Below are 20,404 nucleotides of genomic sequence, written 5' to 3'. Positions count from 1 at the left end.
CGCCACTAAATGGAAATGATCAGTGGAGCAACGAAGGATGGGCTGAGGGGGGGTTGACAAACGGAGGGGGAGGAGACAGCACTCAATAAATCATTCGGAATGAGCTCTGCTGCACGTTAATCACACAGACAACACTGGCACAATACAGTCCGTGTCAGATTAATAAGCGCAGTTCCAGTGTCTCATTTCATTTGAAGTAAATCAAATAAATGTGGTTTACCCATTTACATTTACACTACATATATTATGATTTTTACATTTTCAAATCAAAAGTAACATAAAGTATCAAGAAGGCACAATACTTTCCAATCACTAAAAAGTTGAGTAAAACATTTGGTCTTTCCTTTCCGCAATGAAATAAAAAGTTGAATCGTTGCGGTCACGGTTTCAAATTTAAACCAAGCATTTCTCTTGCCAAATCTCGCCATTCTTTTTAATCAATTAAAATAGATAATCCGTCGATTCCTAATGGGAATCCACTAGATTTGGTGCTCGATATGCGGGAAGGCATCGCGTCTGCCCCCCATTTTCCCCCGTTTTCCCAGGGGAGCCAACACGATTTCCGAGGCGAGGCCATGTCTTCTGATGAATCAACCGAACTCGTTGCGCTGACAGACAGAACATTGTTGAATGTGGCGAGCGCGGAACAGAGCACAAAACTTTGAAATGGATTAAATGACAGAGTGGGTGGGTGGCAAGTGGGGGGTGGTGACTTGGGCCAAGCCCACAGTTCAATGGACGATTTTCATTTTGCTTGCGGTAGACAAAAGTTTCTCCTTTATCAAAGTTGCGGCTTAAGGGCATTTGGTGGCGGGTATATGCCGGGGGTTATCGGGGTAGTTATGGCACCGACTGGCTATACATTACCGCTAACGAGAAATATCAACTGTTAAATTGCAGAAAATGCCACAAGGCGCTGAAGAAATACAAGCAGTAGGGCGAAGGATACAAAAGTGCAAGTCTAAGCGAAATTGAAATCATTAGTATGAACGCTTCAATAAAATGTAGCCGGTAAAAATCTTGAACTACTGCTAAATACAGTTCCTCAATTTCTAAGCTACCAAGACCATATTCTCATGTGGCCACATTTTTCCAAAATTAAAAGAGCCCTAGATGGTGTAAAAACCAAAATTACTATCTGGTCTTAAAGTCTTTGCCAGAAAGCCATATGCCTCACATTTTACGTGCGTAATGAGTACATAAAAACTTGTCTACAAGTTTCGTGTAGATTTTCATTAGCAACGGCAATGGCCAAAAACGAAGCAAATGATATAGAAATGAAAGCGGACGGACTGTTGGCGGTTCAAATCAACCTGTTGCCACAAAAAGTAATCGAAGTTCATTCTTTACTTTTGCTGCGGGTCACGAATAAACTCAGGCATTTAAGGTGCTCACGCGATTTGGCAACAATAACAAAATGAGACTACGGCACAGAAAACAAAAACAACATTCAGACCAATGGGCGTATGCGTGTTACAGAAATAAAAATGGCTGCTTCACACATACACACACACACAAACACACACACACACTGGGTACGCATACATGCACATATGTGCGCGTGTGTACCGGCGTGTGTTTGCCATAGCTTCATTATGATGGCGTCGTTAGGTCTATTAAATTTCCCTTTGTCGCATTGCCCGACGTCTTTTATATTGTTCTCCATAATTTTAGTTACGTATTAAAACCGACGTATCGGGTCCTTGAACTTCACACAAGTCGGATTTTACTGGGGCTTCAACAGCGACCGTTTATCTATATAAGTAGGGTATTTTCGGAAAGGGAATTTTCCATTACCAATTAGCAGTGAAGGAATGAGGCATAGTTTTCGTATATGAGTAGACTACTTTTTATCCCTTATTTATACTTTAAGGATTACTTTTGTTAGTTGTAGTTTTTAAGTAAAAGAGCCTAGGCAAAATGTTTTCTTTTCTTGTTTATGAAATCTTTTGTTGTTTTCCTTGACTTTGGGAATCATTCAAAAATTCATTCAATTCATAACAATACACAACAGACAAGTAAAATCGCCCAGAAAGCCGAATATACATAAATATACTTCACTCGCATTCCGAATTTGAAAGCAAAACTTAAAGTCATCCAACCGAAAATACAAAAGTTTTCCATTATAAATTAAACCGAAAGGTAAAAATGCAATTTTATAGAAATCTGTAGATAAGTTGGGATAACCAAAGAAGGCCATACACGTTCGCAGTACGATTGACAGTGAGAAAACTTCGCTTTTCCGGCCACTTTTCCGAAGATCTCCTTCGAGGTGCCAAGCACATTGGCCAGTGTACTATTTTGGTTCCTAACGGCATCTCCTGCTTCATGGCTTATGTGCAAAGTCGCTTAAAACTTGAAAACTCGCGGAAATGCCATCTAAAATTAATGCGGCATGACCTTTTCAGCAAGCCAAACAAGTTGTACCATAAACTTTTTGGCCATAAGAAGTGAATGAGAAAAACTGTGCAAAGTGCGGTGAAATTTGGGGAGAAAGTGTTGTTGGCAAAACAAATGCGGCAGTACCTGAACTTCGACCCATTGATATGAGGGAAAACGGTGGAAAAGCGCTGGTCGTGGCCATTTAATGTGCGCATAATTGGCTTGTTGCATATTTTATCGCTTAATTGCCGCACATCGGCTGTGGAGATAGTCCACATCATTCACCACCCACCCATTCGAAGCAGCCACCCATTTCTTGGCGTGTTAATTATGCCACAGGTGCACTAAGAACAATACTTTTCGAACTTTTTCTTAGATTGGGTTCTGCGATTGAAAGAATATTTTGTGTGTGTATTCACGTTAATTTTTTATTTCATTTAGATAATTTTTTGCTTATTTCAAAAGAATTATATGAAAATAAATAGCTAATGCTTGTAAGATGCCAGTAAGCATTTTTGTTCAGTGCAGTATTTAATCAAAATGTTCTTGTTCTTGCGGCTTTGGTCGAACAAAAAGTTGTGTTTGCCTTTTGCAGCGGATTAATCGACTATGACGTGTCTGCTAAGCATTTTCCTACTCAAGGCCTCGCAGTTATTTCGCAATTAAATAAATCATCAGAATAAAGGTAGAAAATATATAGGACGAGCATGGGTAAATAAGCAAATAACAACCATAAACCACAACACTAAATGATGACTGAGTACGAGACAATGAAAGTACAAAAGGTCTATTGCCAATACAATCCAAAAGTTTTGAGTTCAAATCCTAGATTGGAAACAGTACTGATGGTGGCGACGTCGTGGCTCTATGGCATAAGGTCTACCTTCCATTCCTTCTCCTCCTTCTTCTCCTTCTTCTCCTTCTCCTCCTTCTCCAGCTAGCCTTCTGTTCGATCGACGTTGCCTGCCCATCCTGGCTGTTGAACTGTTGGGATCGAAGTGCTGCTTCCTGATTTCTGCCCTATCTGCCTGATACTTTCGATGATGTCCCTGTGGTAGCGTCTCCCTAATCAACGGTCGATGGTTTTCCAAGGTTTGGCGCTCTCCCGCCAATCTTTTCCTGATCCTCAGCATGAGGCAAGCTTCCGATCGAGTCCTTTGAGCCATTAGCTCGCCAAAATGATGAATGGCGTTCAGGGTTAGCGACTCGATTCCCAAGTAATGGGCCGCCAGGATGAGCTCCACCAGCTGGTAGAGTTCGCTGCCCAACAATCGCTCCTCCCAGGAGCCAAGAAGAAATGCAGAATGCTTCATTCTATTCAAGTTTTTCACGCATTGATCGCCATTGGCATTGTCACCTGCGTACCTTCTATTCTCATTGCTTTCCTTTACATCACTAAACTTTTGCATCACATTGTCACGATTGTCACTAATTAAACAACTGCTTTCACTTTCAATATGCTGCCCTTCTTCGCCAATTTTGATGCCCGTGCTAATCTCGTTGCTAATTTCGGTATTTTTTTCACTAATTACGGAATAATCTTGACTATTCCCATTTACATTTGGGAATTCATCACTTGTATCTTTCTTGACATTTATGCTTTCAGTGCTTCCGTTATTTTCATGTAATTGAATGTTGCTATTATCTAAGATTATCTTTTCGCCCTCTTCTACATTATCTTTTGTGACTGTGCAGTTCTCGGTTTTTTCATTTATACTTTGTTTGTAACCACTACATTTCATTTCTGTGGCAAAATCTACTTTATAATTTTCAGGACTCTGCTCATTGTTTTCGAAACATTTCTTGGTGTCGCTTGTTTGAAAGCAGCTGTTACGTGCATTTTCACCTAAGCTTTCACCACTTTGATAGGGATTTCCATTGTTTTCACGGCTGTTCTCGGTATCTTCATATCTGATTGATGCGCAGTCTTTGCCTAATTGATAGTTGACACTATGCGCATTGCTAAAAGGTTTTGTGCAATTATGTTCGATTTTTTCGCCGTGGACCTGACATATTGAATTCACCATGTTTTGACCATTGTCATGAGTGTTCTCACTCAGTTGAAAACTGTTCTCGCTCTTCGTACCTCCGTTGCTTTCTCGGTTAGCGCAAATAGCCATCTCCTCAACTGTAGGTGGCGCCACTGCACCGTTTCCGCTAAGCGTCTTCTGATGCATCCACATGATCACGCGTAGCAGCGTCACCGATCGAATGGACCGCAACTCAATGGGCTGCTCCTCTCCTTCCAATCGGGACATCACCCCCGAATGGTGGTACATCAGGGGGCTGGGCACATTGATCAGGCAATGATCGTTGCACAGGAAGCGCATTTGTTCCATAGCCGGTTGCCTTTTTCCGGCCACCAATTCGAGCAGGCTCTTTGCGGACGTCAGATTGTCCGCGGAATGATCCCGATCCTCCTCTGGGGCAGCCGGACTCGAAGCATTTATTGGTATTTGCAAGCGGTTTTTGGTGCTGCAGCAGCAACTGATGGATTTCATCACCAAGGAGGCACTGGCCACCGGTGAACCGTGAGCCAACTGTATGCGACGAAAGGATGTACGATTGCCGCGAACTGCCGGCGGTCGTGAGCGTCGCAACAGCGAGCGGATCACCGATTCTGTTTCCGTTTCCGGTTTCTTGCACGCCACTTTCGGCGGCACCTGTTTCACCAAGGAGCTCAGCGTGCTACTGATCGGCAACGGCAACTGGGAGCGGTTCAGCGAACAGCGATTGTGTCGAGCGACATCGCGGACGCGGGAAACCCGCATGTGTGGACCATCCAGTACCGTCAGCGAGTGCATAACGCGTTCCGGAATTCTCGACTTGAAGCTAGATGACATGATTTAAGGGGTTTTTCGAACTTCCGGTTAAAATATATGCCGGTTCAATTTCGTGCTTCGATATCGGCTTCTGAGTGTATTGTGTGACTGGCATGATTGTTAACCCTATGGCTGCCCGATTGACAGCAATTTCAAGAGCACTGGCCTAATTACTTAAGCTAATTGTGTGTATTCATCTAAGCAGAGCATAATTAAGTCAAGTGAAAAATCTAGTGTGCCAATAGCTTAATCTCAGTTATTTAATCAAAACTGCATGCGATTTCTCTCTTAAAGTTGGCTAATGGTTTTCTGCTGATTTTAGATGGCTTGCGGGCATGAACTATTATTTTGAGCCAACATGCCTCTGCATTACGGTAATCACTATTGATTGAACAAGTATGGGAATTGAACAGATATACTCGTATGTTTGTACATATCGGTAGGCATCGAATCAAATGAAATCGCTGAATAGGCCATTCTGTCCTTTGGCCATACAGGTAAGTATTCCTTTGCAGGAGTTTTGAAAAAGAACGACCTCAATTAAGCGTTTAATGCATTTTCAAACCATTTTTCAGCCTTCCGCACGGGATTTGCTTGCACGTTTGTGTGGGTAGATTTTGCTTGTGTGTGTGTGTGAGAGCAGCACATTAAAATGTCATTTAAATGGAATTCCTTAGCGCTCACCACGGGGATCAGGAGTGGGGTTCGAAATCGAGAATGGAATAAGGATGGCGACATTGCGACGCACAGTGGTAGGCACTGCCTTATTGTAATTAGAGCGATGAGACAATAAATCTCAATATAGGCCAATCCGTCCGTCCACTCCACTCCGTTCCGTTTCAATTCCATTTCGTTGCCGGGTGCGTGGATTTAAATTGCATTGAAAGGCAACAAAAGGAGCAGTATCTGGGAAGCCAACGAAGCACCATGGCAATGCATAAATCTAGCACTGTTCCCTGTATTTTCCGGAAAAATCAAACAGAGGAGTGCTGCATGCACAAAAAACAAATAAATAAGTTCCATATATGGTTTTGATTGTAATAAAAAATTGTAAGTAATTATTTAAGATCGAGATCGCAATAAGAGCCAGCAACTTGTATATGAAGTTTTATTAATTCGAAAAAATATTACTACTGAAACTTAAGGTATTAGGCATTTTTAGTACTCATTTAAAATCGAAAATTTATTTTAAATATATTTCAGAAATATTCAACGTTTTCTATATCATTATATAAATAGTTGTAGTGCTGTAATAATAATTTAAATTTAAATTTTCTCTCAGTGCTTAAAGCGCCAACTAAACGATAAAAACTGAAGGAGAACTGAGAAAAAGGGTGGATAAATGTGGGAAAAGCGGCTTCGTAGTCTCAGGAATTAGCTCAAAATTGCAAAACTTAAGCCAAATGCTGGCGCGGATGAAGGAGGAAGAAGTAGAAACGGAATCGGTGCAAAAGGAAAAGCACGAAGGGGTGTATAAACGAAGGATAGAGAAAAGGAAAAGAACAGTAGAACTACGTAGTGTGTGGATGAAAAAGGGAAAATCAAAACCACGAAACCAGAGGAACGAGATGGCTCATTCTTTGTTTTACGCCATCTACATAATAGATGGCCCAAGGAAGTAGTAGACAGAGATGGCAAATGGCAGAAAGAGATGCCACGAGGGGCAGCGAAAAAGACGACTAACGGGTGGCAACGGAAACAAGTCAATTTGCATTCAGGCTTAAACGAATATCGCCGGGTTAGTTAATGTTGCAAAAAAAAAATAATAATTAGAACTGATAAGAGATTTTCGGCTGCATCAGCGCAATAGCAAACTAAATGCGGGAGAAGGGAAAAATATAAAAATAAATAAGACAGAGAGCTGGCCAATAATTATTACTTGTGCTTGCCGTCCAAACTTTTTTTATTGTTTCAAAATTAGTTTAGCTTTCGACCGACGCCCACTAATCAATCAACTTAGGAGGAAACTGCGATTAACTTTGCCCGAAGGCAATTAACTTTAACTTTGCTAATGAATCGGGCAACCACTTCTGGGTCAAATCGTGAAAGCAAAGCAGAATATTCTATGGGAAAATATTAAGATGCCATATTCAAATAGTTGTACAGAAATTTGAAACGGACCAATTTCACCAAAAAGCACAGTGAGCTGTGCGAATTGAATCACCACTTAATATTCTTCACTTAATATTTTATTTTAATGAAAAATAAATGTATAAATATTTACATTATTTATCTGTATTTTGCGAAATATTTTTGAGCTCAATGCCAATCGCTAATCGGCAAACAAAAGTCAAATATCGGCGCGGAATTGTTTAATTTATTGGAATGGCAATGCAATTCCCTCGGAGCCCTTGGAATAAACTGGAAAACTCATTAAAACGCAGCTAAATAAAATTCTCAATGGAATAAATAAATATTATTGACTTTGGTTTATTGCTTTCGGCTATGTAGCTGGCATGACTATTATAAAATTAATTAAATTACACACTCGCACGCACCACCACACAAAGACCGAGAGAGACGGTTAGATGTTTGGCGATAGAGACAGCGATATGCCAATTACAAAACCATAATTTCCACACGCCAGCACATTTATGTACGAGTGTATGCGTGTACCGAGATTTTTTGTCCATGGACTGCATTCAAAATGCAATTTGTTCGCATTTTTCTCTCTGTCGCATTTTGTCATTTAATCGTAGTACTCACTAATTGACCGGCATGCATATGCATCTCAAATGGCAGAAAAACCAATCGGAATGTATCGACATGTAATAAAAGTTAAATTAACAATTAAAACTGCCTAATACGTGCACGCAGAGAGCTTTTCGATTTAATTATGGCTTATGTTGACCAGCGGGCATATTTGTCTTGCCACATTTGCAGACTGCTGTTAAATATTTTAAACACAATGCAAATTGAGTGTCGTTAATTAGTTGAAAAGAACTATAATACAATTGTATAGCAAACTGAATTTATAAATTTAGGAAGCCATTTAGCTTTAACCTTTTTACTATACAGATATGAATAACTTGACTTACACATTACCATTCTTTCAATTGCAATACATTCAATTGTAAACATTTTACTTTAAATTTTTGCTTTGAGTAACCACTCGTTTTCCCTTGCCATTTTATTTATAATATTTGTAGATCTTTTGTTTATAGAATTTAGGACCTCCCTTCAATTATGTAAGACACAGTACTTGAGGGAACTTATCCCGTTGGAGGAGCAAAACTGTTGCTAAGCCCCCAAAAGGATTCGAGCCAATCCTTTCGAGTAAATTCCATTGCCCCAAGGCAAACAAAGGCCATGGCTAATAGCGTGAAAACAAAACAGGGAAACATAAGGAAATGTAAGAAAAGGAAATAAAAATAAAGAAAGTAGGGGGAAAATATCGTAAAACGCTAAGGTAAACAAACATTTATAAATAATGAACATTGATTGCTTATTTGAACAAAATGAAGGCGGACATGGATACGGCAACGTATACGGTTACGATTTCACTTTCGAGGATAAATAAGAAAAAATGAACGGAAGGCGTTGAACTGCACTCCATAAATTTAGTTGTGACTGTGAATGGGTATCTAATCATTATGGTTTTCAGAGGGCAAACTCATCGGAGGGCTTAATTGATTTGGGTGTGCGGAAAAAAAGGAGTAATAACTATTGGCAAGTGGAATCGAATGGAGGAAGCACTTCTAAGCCGAATATTTGAACCTCAAATGTCTTTCCAAACTCCTTAAAAAATATTCCTCATGCACTTTTGTGCCCATCAAAATGGTCCTTGTGTTTATTTTTAAAATTATTTATAAAAGAAACACTTCAAGTAATTAAAATCAAATGACTTAAATTTCGAAATTATACAAATATTTGCCTTAAATTCGGGAAGCGCCGAAGAGACCGCTTTCTCCGCCTGGGCGCAAATCTGGCTGAGAAGTTGTTTGCTCCATTGCTCCGTGTCTCCGCTCATTTGGCCTCCATTGAGTTGGGTTTATGGCTTTCAATTAGAGTGGTTCTGGGGCCATCTCTGTCATGCACACGTCCAAGGTGCTTTATAATTTAGGACTACAACCTAAGGCGCGCACAGAACTGCACTTCACTTCTACATACATATGTGCACAAGAGAGAGAGAGAGAGAGAGGGGGAGAGAGAGAGAGAGAGGGAGAGTGGGTGAGATAGAGAGAGAAAGTCTTTCTCCACCCATACAATCAATGTCATTATGGGTGCCTGTGTGTGTGTGCCATGCGGTATGCAATGCGAATTTAATGCACTTCTTGATGCAGCTGTGCATAAGAAATCAGATGCAACCTGCGAGACGCCAAATAGTCTTACATTTTCCACATATCAAATGGAGGTGGAGACATCTCTAGCATTTGGTTTTCCACACCTTCTCGGAAAAGTTTTCTACTCATCACATAAACAATGCCACAAGTCCGAGTGTTCACACTCAAAAAAAAAGCTCAGTATTCAAATATTATTTCGAATACTAATAATAATTTTAATATACTATTTTGCAAGAACTAAATAAAAAGTTAGACGCAAACTTGTGCCTAAGATCTACCCAAGAATATATGCATTTACACACATCTGTGGGTTTTTATTTAGTTCTCGGTGTATTTGGGTGCATTTATGAGAGGTTTTCACTTTTTTCGGTGTGGCCTGAACGTTGACAGCCGGCAAATGCAAATGCGGTTTTAGCATTTGCATGACGTACTGTACGTTATTTTGAAAATGGCAACATGGCTGCCATCCACTGCTAATGACATTTTAAACAAAGACTTCCGATCTCCCTTGCTCTTTGGCACCCATCTCGCTCCTTACTTTGCCTGCTGATTTTTTTTTTTTTTGCAAAATGCTTTCAGCGTAAAATATGAAAATATTATTAGCATTATGATATGCTAGGGAACGGAATGAGATTGCATGGAACAGCAGGGATCGCCTCTAAGTACCTAAGCACCTAATGCCATTTGCCATCACCCATTTTCCACTTTTCCACTTGCCATTTTCCACTTCCCCATTTGCAAGGGGCCACTTTCCACCATCAACACATTTCAATGAAATAATTAACTGCAACAGAAACACTTTTGTAGCATACTTTTCAGGAATATTGAAAGGGATAATATTATGCATTATTTAAGCAGGTTATTTAAGAAAAGGCTTAAAAGCATTTTAACTGCCCACATTATTACCGATTAGTATAATTGCTGGCTATTTCTCACCTCTTAATAACTTGTTTGAATATTCAAAAACCGATGAATATTTTGGCAAGCTCACGCTTGAAAGAAAACCATCGGCAATAACCAGAAAGTGCCAGCGCCTAATCCACAATCGACATTAATTCATGCGAGTGCATAATCCACATACCCTTAACCCTCCACTGGCCCCCGGAAGCGGCATGACCCACCTCTTAACCCACATGCAGTTTGCTCCACATGCAGAGCCAGCGAAGCGAACAACTTGCGCTGTTTTCTCATTATTTATGCGCGACCTTGTTTTGTGCCATTTTTATTATTTTGCTAATTTCGCGCATTATAAAAACAACAAAAAATATAAAGCCCTAGAATAAAACAACAGCAATAAATAAAAAAAAACAGAGAGATAAGCGTAACCCAAGCGTCGGTCTTGTTGGTTATAGAAGATTTGAGCTCGGTTAAAACCAAATAAAGGTTCGCACCCAAATCAAGGACTCATAAAAACTGATTAAAAAGAATATTAAAAAATGAATTGGTGCTTGCAAAAGTATTATAGCCCATTTTAACAAAGCATTTGTATTCAAAATGTTTGCATTGAATAGGTTTTTTTTTTTGTCCGAATTCAAAAAGAGTGTGTTTTTATGCGACTTTGCCTGGATTTCGTTCTCAATCTTCCGCTTTATTATTTTCCTCGTCGGTTCTTTTTTGTGGCTTAATTTTTAGAAGGGAAACTTATGGTTTGGTTGTCGTCAGTTGAGAGCTTTTAACCTATTTTCCCATTTTTGCGCAATTTATCAACAAATTAATGTAAGCATGACGCCTCACACACACACACACACACACTTACCGCTCGTGGGCGTTAGTATGCGAGAACTTGTGCGAGTGTGTATGTGCTTGTGTATGTGCGGCGTTGTCAAGAAAATTTGCATGTTTCTCCCACAGAGTCGAGGCCCCATTTTTGTTTTGTTTTTGATGCATGTAATTAACTTGAAGCGGGCCTTTGCCTTCTACTTATGTAGATCTATGCTGATGTGAGAAGGTGAGGGCAGCTGTTCATCTATACGATTGTATATACTTATATACATGTATATATATATAATATATAATGAATACATTACATGGAGTGTGGGCGCAGGTGTATCATGTCCTTGGGTTTCAAAGAAAATGTTGCGGTTCGGGGTAAAGATCACAACTGCCAATTTGGCTTGGTTCGCTTAATGGTAAGTCAAGCGTGTTTTCGCTTTCAGTAATTTATGTTAAATATAAGAAGTATTTAATTGCCAAATTCAGAGATTAAAACATTACATTTTTAAAAACGTATTCCAGGCAGTACCCACATTTCCATGCAATTAAGTGCTTCGTCGAGCAACAATTAAATAATTCACTAAATAAATCGGTTATGAAAAAGTTTTAATTTCGAGCGCACCTGAAAATGCATTTTTGCGAATGGGTGGAAAACGGAAAATTGTGTGGAAATGTGTGCCAAATATGCCAGGTTGCAATTGAGGAATTCGGGAGGACCAACTGCGCCACACATTCTCGCATTCTCGCATTCTGGCATTCTGGCACCCACTCATTGGAAACTTTCTCATTTCCATTAGCAATTTTCACAAATAACTACTCCAGTTCCTGAAACTTTGTACGCACTCTACGTATGGCTGTTCAACACGAAAGTTAACTGCTCTCGCCCACCCGTCCATCACCTGTCGCCATAATGCCACTGATGTTTCTGGTATTCCTGTATTTTTGCTTATTGGTTTTGTCATTTATTATCTTTAGCACGGAAATTCACGCTTGACAGGTCCTGCAGTCGCAGCAGTAGCATCAGTAGCAGCCGCGATGAAAGTTTATGACAATGCGTCCCAACAACCCATCCGCGACCACGCCCCCGCCCCCGCCCATCTGATGACGCCCACCTGTCAAGGGGGCGTGTCTGCAACTAGCAGCACTTAGACGACGGGCACTGCGGAAAATGTCTAGTTTTGGCCGAACATTAAACAAGAATTCTATGGAAAAACACAAAAATAAGGGGTTGTAACTATACTGTAATTTCACCTTACTTACATACTAAAACCAATTCAGGGTTGTATCGCGTGCATTAAAAAGCACTAAGTCAAATTATGTTTAAATGAAACACGATCGCAATATTTTAGAATTTTCTCTCAGTGCCAAAACATATATAGTTGATATAGGTGGCCTAATCGAAGTGAGCCGCAAAATAGAAACAAATGCCAAAGTTTTGATTGGCAGTTGCCTTTGTTTGTTGGCCGGGAAATGTAGAAAGTTTGGCAAGCCGCAACTTTATACAGGTGCAAAAAACACATAGAAAAGTGTGGAAAAAAGGGAGAACCGTCTGAGTGGGAGTGTTATGCCCAAAACACCCTTCCACTTCGGTTTACAGCCTGGGAAAAGTGACACCACGATGCCATAACATTAAATGCCTAACAAGTTACTCAATTTCAATGGTCAGTGGTCGAAGATGCTGTCCCTGTCTGGTGCACTGCATGTGTGTCTCGCTCTAATGGCCGGAAAAGGGCAAGAAAATTTCCATAATTTTATGGGCTTGACAAGCTCTCGCTGCGAAACACGGACACTGGGCCCGTAAAGTGGAATTTTCAAGAACATCGAATACCACACGAACCTTCTCGCCTGCGTTTTAATATTTATGCATAAAAATTTATAGGTGCTAAGGTACGCATCAGTACATATGTACATAGGTATGTATGTACGAGTATGTATTTTGATAGGGCCATAACACACACCGAAAATCCTGGTGAGTACGTATTTCGAGTCACCTTTTCGCCCAGCTACTTCAACCTCCTCTCGGCTTTTCCGCCAGCTTTTCCCTCGACTTTCATCTAGGTTTTTCTGCCAGCGCTTCCACTGCTGGTTGCAAAAAGAAAACTATCATTGCAGCAGATCGAAAGCTTTTATGTGTCAAGTTAATGAAACCGGAGGAGCAAGTGTTCACTGGGGGGCAGATGAGCAAATGGACAGATGGGCACTGGGGGATGGATTCCAACAGCTGATTGCATCGGATTCCACCTTAAGGTGACACTTTATACCGGGCTGCCTTTAATCGAAGACTTAACTTTATGGCCCCGCCTTGGTCTCATTAAATTTTTATGTTTTCTCTGCGCTCTATTCCGGGTTTTGAATTTTTTACGGATTGTAAGGAGACGGCAATGACGTTTGAACTTAAAGTCCAAATCGTTCAGAGCTCAAATCAGCTGCTTCATTTTAAATAGTTTTCAATTTGCAGTTTCAGAGGGATTTTATTTAGTTTAGTGGCTTATCTGTTGAAAAGAACTAGTTTTTCTTAGGGATGTCGTATGTTGCCTGATGATTCAAGGCCGTTTTAGTGGGAAATCGGATCGAACTTGGGCATTTCGCGGTCGCCGCAATTATGTGTGTGATTTGCGCTGCACATCGCAAATATCTGTGCAAAATGTGTAAAAAAAAGGAAAGGAGAACAATTTTAAGCAAGAAATCTAAGCCGCGGCCGAAATAGAGAAAAGATAGTTCCGGGCCATATCCTCAGACATAGATACTTTCACACACATGTCCATTCACTTTCATTTTCATTACACAAATGAAATTTTTATGCCGGTATCTGTGTGTGTGTGAGTGCTTTAGCGACGCGGTACTGGCGGAAAATCATAACTTGAAATGCGTTAAAATGCATATAAAAAATTTATAGCCTACACTTAGGCTCACATTAAATGACATGCCTGTCAAAGGCTTGTCCAAAAGCAAAGGGTATAAAATTGGCCTCGAAAGGGTGTTACAAGGACCTACACGGAAAAAAGGTATACATATTACATGTATTAAAAGCATTTAGAAACGATTTACACTCCGAACTATGTACTATGTATTACGTAGATGTATTAAATTGAAAACAAGATGATATTTTAAGTTCAATAAATACAAAAATATTTAAATTTTTTGCACACAGAGGTTCATGTCTAGTTTTCAGCTTTAACGGCGAAATTCTTATCGGACTCCGCCAAACTTTCGCGCAGTGTGCTCTGATTATTTAGTGGCCAAGCCCAGCCTGTCTCTGATTGCTCTTGACAGCGCTGACCCAAAAAAAGGAGGAAAAATATAAGAGCTGCAAGGAAAAAAAGAATTATGAACCAAAACGTGTGTAATGATGATGTGTATTTTAATGTACAATTTGCGGCCTTTAATAGCACTCTCTCGCACACATACACATACACATACACACACACACACCAACCCACCAACTGGAACACGCAAAATGTCCCCCTTTTTTCCATGGATTTAAGAACGTAATCACAGCCTTTCATGCCGTGCATTGCATACTTTCCACATGCTCTACCCAATGACGTACAATATGAAGCGAATGGAAAGCAGACATAATAGATTCAGTTTTTCTGATTAAATCAATTTTGTAAAAGTTTTTTATTCATTTGACCTGTCAGCAACAGCGAAAGCAAGAGCAGCAGCAGCAGCAGCAGCATCAGAGTGTGGAAAACCATAAAAAATATTATGAAAAAGTTTGAAGAACTCATCAGCCATAAAGAGAGTTCGCGAATAAAAAGGAGGAGCAACCTGGTCCCGTCGTCAAAATGCAAATTATTTGTAATTATTTGCGCTTCGAATAGCTAAAGCGAATGATATTCTGGGAAATACACTGCCTTTGTCTACGGATTTTAATCATTGACCACGAAAATATGGTTGTATATGTATCTGAATATATAAGAAGGCGAATAGAGTATTTCGAACATTTTATAGCAGCAGATGTAGTGAACCAAACCTGTATGATAAAAGACGTTCGAGGGTATGTCTGAACATAGTTTTGCATTAGAATCTGCAACGACACCTTATTACTATCAAAATACCAAATCACACACCCAGTAAAAATCAATTTCTCAACGATATACCAAAAACCACAAAATTAGCTTCTTCACCCTAGATTGCTAATTTAAATGTACTTTTCCATCGATTTTAAAGATTCAATCCTTTTTTGCGAAAAAGAAAACCTAGTTCTAGACCTCAATCCCTCACACACACATACATGTACATATATGTATATAGTATATGCTAAGTACAATCTAGAACTGCCGCAGCACTTGACTTGAATTTCTTGTTCTCGTTCTTGTTTGCGTTTGTGTTTGCACCCCTCGCCTTTGTTAATTTCTGTTGTTTGCCTTTAACCCCAACAAGCAAAGGTCCAACAAAGAGGCGAGCAAAACAAAAAACCAAAAAAAAAAAAAAAAATAGGGAGAATTCGAAAAAATAAAGCGAAAGGGACTAAGTGAGTGAGGGATATCATTGTTGTAGATGGCACATATTACCCATACGCAGCGTGGTCACTTGCCTGGTTTATTTTTGTCAACTAGACTGATTCTGATCGATGATTCTGGTGCAGGTTTCGATTCCGATTTCGATGCGGATAATGATCTGTCTTTTGCCCGCCTTCCGGCCGATGATAATGGCGTTGGTCTCGCACACTTTTGGTTTTAGCACTCTTCGCTCAGATATTACACATACGCACTGTGGTAGCACCAGAAAATAATTCGCAAAAAAATTGAACAATTGAAATATCCGATATGACTGCGATTTCAACAACGATTGCCAGCCAATATTAATTTTTCTTCCTATAATCAACAATATATTTTTTATTCTTATTATTTTTTATTTATTTATTTATTTTTTTTTTTGCTTGCCGACGCTTTGTTTTGTTTCCTTTCGTTTAAGGACCTTCAGTCCGCTCCTTTGTTAATGTATGGGTAGGTGTGTGTATGTTTGATGGTTCGTATTTGTGTGAGAGACTGATATATGTGAGATGCGCGCGTGTGTGCGTGTGGATAGTTTTTCTAATCCGCACAAATCCGCTGGTAAATTTGAACTGACTGAGTTCAAAAGCTAAAATGAGTTTGCATACCCCAAAAACGTACTAACCAATAACCGAGACCGATTTCCACAGCCGAAGGTAAAGCCGAACTCGATTCCGAATCAAAATCCGAGAGTCTTAAGGTGGGAAAGTTCGCTCACAGCTGCGACAAGTGAAAGTGTCCTAAATGCGGACCTCAGACTGTGCGAAAAGCTTTCCCTTGGCTGGCTGTTGGGCATGGAGGATTTTTGAAAAATCTTCGAAGTTTTAAAAATTTGTTGATAACTTTTAATATTAATATTTGAATATATACAAAATGTTTGAAACTTTAAATCAAATATTGGGATTATAGAACCGGCTTTTGAAAAATCATTCACTGTTTTACCAAGTATGTTAGTAGCACAGTTTTTAGCCCCAAGACCGTTTGTTGGGCGCAACATAAGAACGTTTTTTGAAATATGAACATTCGAAACTTCAAACTTTACTTTTCAGTCCTCTTTTAGATGGAACTTGATATAACCCATGGTACTTCAAGCATCAGTGTCTATCAAATGAGCAAGCAGTTTAAAAAAAGGACAACTTTAGGAAAGGAACTCGGAAAACTTGTTCAATAAAATGTTCAAAAAAATAAATAACTCGTATAACACACACATAAATCATTAAAACCAAACAACACCACACACCCCACACAATGACTGTTCAATTTTTAGAAAAACACTTCCTGGGAAATCGGTTCGAGACCAACCGCTTCAAAACTCAATCGAACTGAACAGAACTGAAGTGAAGCAACAACTGAACGAACCGAGCGTTTTCAAAATCGCGAAAAGCCAGCGTATAACGGATATTCAGTCAGCTGAGAGCCGCTTCAAAAGAGAGGGAGAGAGAGAGAAAAGCTGTGGCATCCTGAGCTTTCAAGGCTGAGAATGGCAAAAAGGAAGTTCAGTGCATACGAAAATAAAATACTTGACACAAAGAATTGCAAGGAACTAGCCAAAAGGAAAAAACAAGAACAGGAAAAAATAATTTTCGGAAAATCTAAAGCTTTTCCCGCTCTCCGGGCGCCTGCGCGAAAGAGAGAGCATAAGCGGGAGAGAGTTAGAGTGAAAGAGAGAAATAGTGGCCTGCTTATGTTTCACACGTTATGCTCCTTATGTTCATGTTGTTGCTTTTGTTTGTCGGTATCCTTCCAAGAAGTCCATCTATTTTTAGTCATTTGTTACTATATTCTTTTATCATACTGTTATAAATTTCTAAAGAAATACTTATCTCGATTAAAAAAATTGCAATATTTATTGATAAACATAAAAAGAGATATGAATAAGAAATAATTTAAACGACATTTAATTGGAAAATCAATTCAAAAGCAACTACAAAATTGCATTGCAAGCCTTTAATTGCCACATAAGTTTTTTGTTCTTTTGTTTTTGCTGGCAATTTGGTTTTGCTATGCACTGAAAGGGTATTCTTGGGTTACCCTACAGGAAGTATCCTTTTTGGGCGCCGTTGGTGTTGTTGCTGGCGCTTCTGTGGCCATTGTTGCACACCTGAGACTTAGCGAGGACATCGCCGAGGACGAGGACGCTTTCGTGGCTTCTCGCTCCTGGCTGTTCTCGTGTGCCAGCTGATTTGTATTTAAGATTTGTATTTATTTATTAGGCAGCAGACTACTCTTTCTATTTTTTGTAAAATCCTATAAAAATAAAAGCAAATGCAAAATACATTCCAGTACTCCATCCAGATGGCCGGAAAAGTGCATGATATAGACAGGATATCAAATGTCATGATGTCATTTGGAGTATTCCTATAGAATGTCCTTTTAGACATTCTAGACTAGAATAGCCCCCCTTTACTGAGAATATGGTAATAAACTACTTTTTAATTTTATTGAAATCAAACTATCTTATTACAACTATGAAATGGTTGAAAACTTCGTGTTGCCTGCTTTGTTTTTATCTTGATGTGCATTCAATGGCTATAATATTTTCCCCATTGCTACTCATCGTGAGCCTGATATTTACCTTATTCGCCACAGGCCAGCAACGACAGCTAAAATAACAGCAACAGCCAAGGCAGGAAAATGGAAAATAACGAAGGGAAAAAGCTGGAGAAACACTAGGCATGGCAAAGGAAAGGAACGCACTTAGAAATGATAGCCCAGCTTTATGCTAATGTTTGCCATTGCTTTAAGTACTTATTCAGCTGGCGAGCTAGTCAGTTGGTTACTCAGTCAGTTAGTCAGTCAGTCAGCTAGCCAGTCAATCAGTCAGTGAGTTTGGTCAGTCATTTGGGTCATTTTTTTGGCATGCAGATCCGGGTCTTTTTTGTGTTTCTTTTTTTTTTTTGGGAGGGGGTCGGCTTTACATTCGAATAATAATAAAACAGCTTTCATCGGAAATTGGTGAGCCCACACATGTCCAGGTTTTCCGGGTATTTCTTTATGTTCTTGTGTCCATTTTATCAATTTTATCAATTCAACTTAATGGTTAATAAACCAGCAATAATATGGACCTTCGAATCGCTTGGCAACATTTAGTATCGAGTTTCGAGGTTCCTCTTGGAATAAATCAATCAAAGGCAAGGTAAATTAATTGAGATTTTGTTTAAATCGCCATCGAAGATTTTCCATTGTTTTCGCAAGTTTTTCACATTAAATATGGCAAGTTGGTTTCGGTATTTTATACATTGGGCATAGCTACCCTGTACTATTCACCAATGATATCTGTTTATTGCTTATAAAGCCAATGATCTCAACACTCGTGCACTCTATAAAAGGCGTTAATAGTCAAACCCCATGAAAATGAGTGTTATTCGGCAATAAGGCTGCGGCAATTCACATAAGAAAATTGTGATCCCGCCGTAAACTTGGTCTTCGTGTTAATTACATGAAGTCAAGCATGCCACCATTTCCATTTCCATTTCCATCTCCATTCCCCCGAACGCCCCAATTTCCCATTTTCCATCTCAACCCCCCATCCCCACCACCCAAATTTGGAGCCCTCGTGACAAAACCTAACGACAGAAATCGACAGCCATTGCGCGACCCAACATGCAAATCAAATTATTTTGGCATATAAAACGCTTATTAACAGATTATATGCTCACTCAATATTAACTGACTGACTGACTCGCTTGAAGGTAGTCTCTTTCCCTCCGCGCCAAATACATTTATATTATTTGGGAAAGTGGGCGGCGTTCTGCCTTTGTTTTTCGTCTTGGATTTTAATACCCTTTGATGGTATCGGAGGCGCAATGAGTGCTAAGCACTTTGGCACTCGCTTATTTATATTTATGGCCGATAACAGCCGACAGTCGACAGTCGACACTTGGCCATCAGCAAACAGACAAACGGATTTCAATACTTGTCGGCGTCTTGTCTTTATCTATGTATATCTGAACGATAGCGGCAATAGGGTGTCGCTGGTCTTGGACGATTAAATAATGTATTCAAGGTATTGGAAATATTAAAAAAAAATATACACATGTTTATTTGCGCAGGGCTTGCAACGAGTATTTCAATTGGATTATGCAGATTACTTGGTGGTCTTCAGTTAAATACCAAAAAGAAAACACTATCAATTTAAAAGTATTATTTTTAGTTAGCTGATTGAACATTTATATACATTGGCATGCTTTTTTTGCATTTTATTCTTTGTATTTATGTCTAGCAGTGATTTTGTATTCACTTGTAATTAAATTTTAAATTAGATATTTAATTTCTACATCGTTTCACGCGGATTCTTTAGTATTTCCTTGAATATCTTCCAGCATCAACTTAGCTTGCTGTTTCCTTGTGTCATCGTCGTTTTATTTAGTTTATTTAGAAAGCGTGTTTACCGTCTTGCGAACTTTTTCATCACATTTACTCAAGGCCCCCCATTCAGGTGTATTATTCAATAGTGTTCTTTGAAATCATCCTGACAACGGCTTGCAGTTGTTGTTTAGTTAAGAAAAGTATGACACCATTAAAGATTAAATTCATTATTTTTTGGCACGCACGAAAGGCTTCCTAGCAAACTATTAAAGCTATAAAACCTCTCTGTCTCTCGAAATAAATTGGATTCTTATGCCCAGTTGACGCTTGCTACTTGAATTTATAATTTAAGATAATCAGCCAATGCCAGTCAAATTTAAATTTGATGAATGAGGGG

General features: G+C 39.4%; 2 protein-coding genes across 2 annotated transcripts in view; both read right to left on the bottom strand.

Annotated features, from left to right (window-relative positions):
* LOC6551228 (high affinity cGMP-specific 3',5'-cyclic phosphodiesterase 9A) overlaps positions 1-20,404 on the bottom strand; it is a 99,536-nt gene that overhangs the window by 55,399 nt on the left and 23,733 nt on the right. The gene's annotated exons all lie outside the window — the stretch shown is intronic.
* LOC6551226 lies at positions 3,201-5,240 on the bottom strand. Its single transcript, XM_026981965.1, has one exon. The coding sequence runs from the start codon at positions 5,223-5,225 to the stop codon at positions 3,201-3,203; it is 2,025 nt and encodes a 674-aa protein (XP_026837766.1). The 5' UTR covers positions 5,226-5,240.

The sequence above is a fragment of the Drosophila erecta genome, unplaced genomic scaffold (assembly GCF_003286155.1).
Source record: "Drosophila erecta strain 14021-0224.00,06,07 unplaced genomic scaffold, DereRS2 tig00000126-arrow-pilon, whole genome shotgun sequence".
In the NCBI taxonomy this organism is placed as follows: domain Eukaryota; kingdom Metazoa; phylum Arthropoda; class Insecta; order Diptera; family Drosophilidae; genus Drosophila; species Drosophila erecta.
Note: the sequence above shows the minus strand (reverse complement) of the source record. Positions and strands in the feature narration are given on the sequence as shown.